A 7899-nucleotide genomic window follows, 5' to 3' on the forward strand; every position below is an offset into this window, starting at 1 on the left:
GAAGGTTCTCCTTCCATCTTGCTGTGTGTAGGGTGCACTATTTCATATAGAATCATAGAATGGCCTGGGTTGAAAAGGGCCACAATGATCATCTGGTTCCAATCCCCTGCTATGTGCAGGGTCGCCAACCAGCAGACCAGGCTGCCCAGAGCCACATCCAGCCTGGCCTTGAATGCCTCCAGGGTTGGGGCATCCACAACCTCCTTGGGCAGCCTGTTCCAGTGCATCACCACCCTCTGTGTGGTCACCATTCTCCCATCCTCAGCTTGCTGCTGGAGGGAGATTGTGGGGAACCGTGTTATTGCTGATGATGAGGATCAGCCTAGGGAGGATTGGTGGATCCTCATCAGCCCTTCTTGGCAGCTCTTTTAGAAACTGGTGAGTCTGGATGATAAACACTGGATGATGACAAATCTGCTTAGCACGGGGGATCTGCAATGTTCATTTCTATGGGCAGAAGTGGGCTTTTAGAGAAGGCAAAGAGGAGGATGTTGGGGCTCCATAGAATCCTCTGCTCACTCTTCTGTAGGTTTTCTCCAAAATCTTCAGCCACGAGGCTCTGGAGAGCTATCTCCCCAAGATCCAGCTGGTGATCAAGGACACCCTGCGGGCTTGGAGCAGCAATCCCGATCCCATCAACGTCTACCATGAGGCCCAGAAGCTCACCTTCCGCATGGCCATCCGCGTCCTGCTGGGCTTCCGCATACCCGACGAGGAGCTCAACCGTCTCTTCGAGGTCTACCAGCAGTTTGTGGAGAACGTCTTCTCCTTGCCTGTGGATCTGCCCTTCAGTGGCTACAGGAGGGTAAGGCTTTGGGCTGAGCCCTCCGCTAACCAGTAGCATCAATATGGGATTAGTGGGGCAGTGGATAATCCCTACCTCTGTGTGTTCTTGGTGGAGATGTCTCTCACCATCTGATGTCTTTTGGGCTATAAAGTGCTGTTTTGGTGGAGTGGAGAGGGAGATGTATTCGTGGATTGTTCTTCAGAGCACTGGGTGCTCCATGGCTCAATGCAGTGGGGAGCGTGGTTGTGATTTGCTCAGGTTTATTGGGTCATTTAGCTCATAACATCACTTAGTTGACTTTTTTTTCTTTGTGGGAGCCTTCTCCTATCAATGCACTGCCCGCCAACTGGGCAAAACAGAGTGGCAGCCCTTTGAATAGTAGCTCCAGTTCTTCTAGGCAAAAGATTCTTCTATGCAAAGATGCAAAATGAAAACATAACAAAAAATCCGTTTAGTTTTTATTTTTCCTTGCGAATATTGCTAACAGTACTACAATTTTTTTTCATTCTTTTATTTTTTTTTAACTATCACCACAGATGTTGTTATTGTTATTTAACCTCTTGAATGAACCCAATCGCTGGCAGCCCCGAAAGGTTGGATTTGCGTTAGAGAGGCCAAGCACTAAAATTGCTTGGGAAGCCCATTCTCCTTCCAGGAGGAGAATCCTCTTGGACAAATTGGCCTTCCTTAGAGAGACAATTTTCCCAGGGACTTCTTGTATCCCAGGGAAAGAAGAAGGGCTGTGAACTGCTGCAGAACTGGGGCTCCCACATCACAGCTGCCATTCGCACGGTGGTCTTGATTACTGACCCCGTAATCTCATATGCTTAAGGCTTGCTTCTCTTGGCTGGGGAATGACTCCAGCATTTTTGTATTCCTGTCTGAGCACCTGCAATAGTAGTTTGATTCCATAGCCACATCCTGCTTGAGCACAGCACCTTCTCTGCGTATTCTGGAGATATGCAGGGTGGGGATGGCGGTGATGGTGTTGAGACCTACGAGGTCTGATGGTTCTTGTTCCACAGGGCATCCGGGCACGTGAGACACTGCAGAAGGGGCTGGAGAAAGCCATCCAGGAGAAACTGCAGAACACACAGGGTAAGGACTATGCCGACGCGCTGGATATCCTGATAGAGAGCGGCAAAGAACACGGCAAGGAGCTCACCATGCAGGAGCTGAAGGTAAAGATCTTCCCATGGCCACCCAACAGCAAAGCTGGTGTATGGGGGATTTTGGGGGGCAGAGCTGGGATGGGTTTTCAGACCTGGGAGTCCCCACTGTGTTTGTAGATCCCACACCCTGGTGGAGCACGGTGCCAACAAGCCAGTTGCTTTCCCACAGGCTGTATTTATTTGCAGATTATGCTCATCCCTTACTGAAAAGCACTGCAAGCAAATACCAAAAGAACATATAAGCTTGCTGAAGCTTTCAGCCTTGGCCAATCTCACCTCTCTACCTGTGCAATCCCCTCTTTAATGTGTTTGAGCCCTTGATGGCTTATTATTTGCAGCAGACTCACAGCATCATGACTTATCTTAGAGTCACAGAATCACAGAATATTTGGGGTTTGAAGGGACCTTGAAGCCCACTCAGCTCCATCCCCTGCCATGGGCTGATTACTCCCCACCAGCTCAGTCTGCCCGGAGTCCATCCATGGCCTTGGGCTCCTCCAGGGATGGAGCACCCACAGCTCTCAGGGCAGCCTGTGCCTTGCTGTTCTCTGAGTAAGGAATTTCTTCTTAACGTCTAACCTGAATCTCTTCTCTTTTAGCTTAAAGCCATTCCCCATTATCCTATCACTATCAGACTATGTAAAAAGTCACTCTCCCTCTTGTTTATAAGCTCCCTTCAAATACTGGAAGGCTGAAATGAGGTCTCCCTGGTGCCTTCTTTTCTTCCAATGCTTGGTCAGGCACTGGCACAGCTGCCCAGGGAGTGATGGAGTCACCATCCCTGGAGGTGTTCAAAAACAGTGAAGATGTGGCATTGAGTGACATGGTCAGTGAGCATGGTGGGATGGTTTGGAGTTGGACTTGGTGATCTTAGAGATCTTTTCCAACCTCAATGATTCTATGATTCCCCAGGCTGAATACCCCCTGCTCTCAGCCTGTTCCCATAGCAGAAGTGCTCCAGTCTTTGAGCATCCTCGTGGCCTCCTTGGTCTTGAACCAAATCACAGAATCATAGAATGGCCTTGGTTGAAAAGGACCACAATGCTCATGTAGTTCCAACCCCCTGCTATTGTGCAGGATCACCAACCAGCAGCCCAGGCTGCCCAGAGCCACATCCAGCCTGGCCTTGAATGCCTCCAGGGATGGGGCATCCATAGCCTCCTTGGGCAACCTGTTCCAGTGTGTCACCACCCAGAGTGAAAAACTTCCTCCTAATATCCAACCTAACCCTCCCCTGTCTCAGTTTGAAGCCATTCCCCCTTGTCCTATCACTATCCACCTTCATAGCCATTCCCCCTCCTGTTTATAAGTTCCCTTCAGGTATTGGAAGGCCACAATGAGGTCTCCCCAGAGCCTTCTCTTCTCTAAACTAAACAAGCCTAATTCCATCAACTTTTATTCATAGGAGTGGTGCTCCAGCTCTCTGATGTCCAATGTCCATTGTTGCCTGGGATGCAGGGGCAAGAATGACCCATGGCAGCCTGCTATGGCCCACATGCCTTTTCCATCATACCATGGCTGTCTGTCTGTCTGTCTGTCCTTCCAGCCTCACCCATTTTCTCTTATCCCCTTTCAGGATGGTACCCTAGAGCTCATCTTCGCCGCCTACGCCACCACAGCCAGCGCCAGCACCTCTCTCATCATGCAGCTGCTCAAACACCCGCGGGTGCTGGAGAAGCTGCGGGAGGAGCTGCGCAGCAAAGGCATCCTTCACAACGGCTGCATCTGCGAGGGCTCCCTGCGCCTCGACAACATCAGTGGCCTTCACTACCTGGACTGTGTCATCAAGGAGGTGCTCCGCCTCTTCACCCCCATCTCCGGCGGGTACCGGACGGTGCTGCAGACCTTCGAGCTGGATGTGAGTATTGCCACGTGCTTGTGTCTTTTGCAAAGCGTGCTTGAAGCTGGTTTAGAGGAGGGGTGAGAATGAAAAATTTGGTTCCGATGGTGGCGGTGGGTGGAATTGTTGCAGATTCAGAAAATGGATAGGGATTAGACTCGCTTGGGATGTCAAACTGGGGACTGCCGTGGTGCTTCCAATGGAGTGGGATGGTTCAGTCTGAAGAACAGGACTCTCAAGGGAGAACTTATGGCTGGCTGAAAAGAGGTTGGAGCGAGGTGGGAGTCACCCTCTGCTCCCAGGTAACAGCAATAAGACAAGAGGTGATGGCCTCAAGTTGTGCAAGGGAAGGGTCAGGTTGGATATTAGGAGAAATTTCTACTCTGAAAGAGTGGACAGCCACTGGCTCAGCTCAGGGAGTGGTGGGGTCACCATCCCTGGAAGTGTTCCAGGAAAACTGTGGAGATGTGGCACTGAGGGATGCAGTCAGTGGGCACGGTGGGGATGGGTTGGGCTTGGACTTGGTGATTTTAGAGGTGTTTTCCAACTTTAATGGTTCTACAGTTCTAAAGCTGTCCTCCTCCTCCCTCTCTCTGTACAGTGCTGTTGACCCTCTCTGCTCTTCTCTTCCCTTCTCCTCTCCCCTCCATAGGGTTTCCAAATCCCCAAGGGCTGGAGCGTGATGTACAGCATCCGGGACACCCATGACACCGCCCCCGTCTTTAAGGATGTGGACGTCTTCGACCCCGACCGCTTCGGGCAGGGCCGCAGCGAGGACAAGGAGGGCAGGTTCCACTACCTCCCCTTTGGAGGGGGTGTACGGACCTGTCTGGGCAAACACTTGGCCAAGCTCTTCCTCAAGGCCTTGGCCATCGAGCTGGCCAGCACCAGCCGCTTCGAGCTGGCCACCAGGACTTTCCCCAAAATCACCTTGGTGCCCGTGGTCCACCCAGTCGACGGACTCAAGGTTAAATTCTTCGGACTGGATTCCAACCAGAACGAGATCCTGACGGGGACGGACGTCATGTTGGGGGCCACTGTGTAGAGCCTACCAGGGATGGGCGGCTGGGGATGGAGGGGTGGGGTAGGGACAGGGGGATGAACAGGAGGGGAGAGGAATGAGGAGCTTCTCTACGACGCTCACTTGGCAGAGCCTCCAGGTTGGGACTGTTTCCTCCACTGGCAAAGCTGCCAAAATCCTTCTGCTCCGGGCATGGAGGAGCTTGGGGTGGCATCGTGCCTCTCGCTTCCTCCAGAAAGAGGAAGAGTTGTGAATCCCGAGTAGAACTGGGACTGTCTGACCATACACAGTATCTAAATATTATAAATATATATATATAAATATCTATAAAACACTTCTGCTGCCAGGAGAGCGCTGCAAAGCCCCGATAGTGGGAAAGGCTTTGGGAACCAGCTGGCAGCCAGCGGTCTGGTGGCCCAGCGTGGCCCGCCAAGCTTGTTTTTAACAGTGTTAAATTAGCTGGTGATAACAGTGTTTTATTTTTGTTGTTGTTGTTCGTTTGTTTGGTTGTGTTTGTTTTTTTTTTATTATTTTGGGGCTCTGAGGGCTGCCCTGGGCAAAGGGGAGATGAGCGATGCCCATTCCCATCCCACCCGTTTGGGCAGGTTTGGGGGAGTGCTGCCCTTTCGTCTCCGCCGAGGGACCAAAAAAACCCTGTGGTGCCTTGTCTGAGGCTGAGCCGTCTCTCCAAAGCCTCAGATGAGTGTGGTTTGGGGTGGGGGGAGCTCCTTTTTTTTTTCTCCTTGAGTTTCCTGCTGCTGCTACACATCCTGTGTGCACCGCTCCCCCTTCCCCACGCAGAGGCATCCCTTTGGGGGCATTTTGGTGCCTTTGCTCTCCCTCAGGGTGTGGGCACCTCCACGATCTGCTGCAGCTCTGTGAGCACTGAGCTGTTCTGTTTGGGTGCACCCTCTTCCACGGGAGGCATTTTGCATTAAAGGTGATCTCTATAAATAAGCCACCGTCCGCATCGTTTGTCTCGTGTCTGGGTTTTGGTTGGCGATGGGAGAGCTCTGCAGGAAGGAGAGAAGGGCTGTGCATCTGAAGTACAAGGTATCATGAGCTTCGTATGCTGGGTGGGTTTATTTGGTTTGATTTGATTTCTTTTATTGGCATGAGAAAGGCTTCCATGTGTTGCGTGAGACAGGCGGGTTGTGTTGAAAGCAGACGTGGCCTCACATGCAGGTGCAGAGCAAAGGCTGGTGTTTGGTTCAACCTGAGCATCAGGTTGGGAGATCCCATTGGGATTGGAGGCCCTTCATCTCGGGGAAGATCCAAGCAGCCTTGCTTTCTCCCATCTCCTACCCTGGAGGATGAGGTAAGGATGAGGACCGTGGGGTGGTGGGGAAAGATCTCATGTTGGGGTGGGCAGCTTGGCTTTTAGCTTTAAAGGTGTCCAGATAAGTCGAAGGGGCTGAAATGGGAAGGATGAGGGGGCAGATGTCGCTTACCAGGTTGCTTTGCAGGTTGTGCTCTTGATGAGTGGGTGCCTCGTTGGAAGGTCAAAGGATGTGTGGGTGAGCAGTGATGATGGCTGCCTCTGCCATTGTCATCTGGTGGGGTGAGGAGCAGGGAGGCAGAGTTTGAGCTGGGGGAAGCACTTGAGGTTGGGTCAGCCAAGCTGCCAGAAACCCCCAAGAGCACCCCAACGGATGGTTTCCACTCACACCAGGGAGCACGACTTGATTTTCAGGTGGATTTAACCCCAAATAAAGCTCCCAGTCCTCTAAAGGATGCCACTGAGGTCCGGGTCTTGCCTTCTGGTCGGTAAGCAACGTGCCATACCCAAGAGGGAGGTCTGAGCGTTATGTGCCACCTGGGCACTGTGTCCCTGGAGTGGAGGATCAGTCAGTTTGCTGACATGGGAACTCCAAGGGAAATGCTAGGCACTAGTGAGACTTCAGGCATTGGAGAGAAAACATTTCCAGAGATGGAAGGGGTTTAATTGCAATGAGAATCCCAACAGGAAGCAAAGGAGAACACAACCCAAATGCAGTGAGAATGGGTGAGCTTCCCGTGGGCAAGTGTGTAGAGAAAGGTTTGCTGCATGCAAGGGTCATTGTCCATGGTGTTGGCTGATGATGAACACGTGTAGGGCATGGAGATGGGGCATGAGGTGGAGGATGCAGGATGAAAACACACAAGGAACCCACAGCCAGGAGTCCCCCATTCCCAGCTGAGACATACTGGGGGCGAAACTGTGGCTGGGAGAGAGAGGAGGTGAAAAAATGGGAGAGATGGAGATTGGATGGCCAACAAGGGCCAGAGGTTCAGCCTAAAGTCCAGCGGTGGCTTCATGCTGTGCTCCCATGGGTGAGATCTCTGGGGTGAATTTGGGATGGACTCAGTGAAGGGCGGCCAGTGGAGGGTTTGGTTCAACTGTGATTTGAACTTCCAGTGTCGTTACAAAGTGAAAAACCAAACATGCTTTTGAGTGAGTGGTTGACTGGAGAGTGGTAATGTCAGATGCATACATCCATTATATATATATGCTTACACCACGTGTATATATAATGTGTGTATGTGTATTTAATCTAGGCACCAGTAAGCCAGGCTTTTGTTTTACCATTCCTAACTAATATAACTTGACTAAAAAAGAAGTTGCTGCAGTGGGTTTGCAGAATAAAGCACTTTGAATCTCAGAATTGTGTTTTTTTTTTTCTTAGCACAGTCCAGTTCGCTATAATGTTATTTTATACACAGTTATTATTATTTTTTGTCTGTCTTTATAAACTATTATAAGTACTATTTTTGTTATAATTCAAAATAGATATTTAGTATAAAGTTTTGTTGTTAAATATTTGTTATTTAGTAAAATATGATTTTTTTTTCTCTCTATTGTAAACATTGTCTGGAAAAATATTAATATGTTTTATCACAGTTGTTTTTAATATTAAAAAAAAAAGAGAAAAGCACTTGTGGGGTTTTTTTCCTTATGAAATCGGTGCCGTGTGAACATGTGTTTCAGTCATGTGGTTTTTAATATGTATATAATATCATGTGTTGCATATTAAAATGAATGTTGTGTATTTTGTGATCTTAAAAAATAAAAATAAAAAAAATAATAATCCACGTGGCT

General features: G+C 49.9%; 1 protein-coding gene across 1 annotated transcript; it reads left to right on the forward strand.

The window, feature by feature from the left end:
- Positions 1-236: 236 nt before the first annotated feature.
- Positions 237-7690, forward strand: LOC100544938 (cytochrome P450 26B1). The gene is made up of 4 exons (XM_019615027.2): positions 237-805; positions 1813-1968; positions 3536-3817; positions 4452-7690. Exons 1-4 carry the CDS (start codon positions 674-676, stop codon positions 4842-4844), a joined length of 963 nt encoding a protein of 320 aa, XP_019470572.1. The 5' UTR covers positions 237-673; the 3' UTR covers positions 4845-7690.
- Positions 7691-7899: the final 209 nt, after the last annotated feature.

This window comes from Meleagris gallopavo, chromosome 4 (assembly GCF_000146605.3).
Source record: "Meleagris gallopavo isolate NT-WF06-2002-E0010 breed Aviagen turkey brand Nicholas breeding stock chromosome 4, Turkey_5.1, whole genome shotgun sequence".
Lineage (NCBI taxonomy): Eukaryota > Metazoa > Chordata > Aves > Galliformes > Phasianidae > Meleagris > Meleagris gallopavo.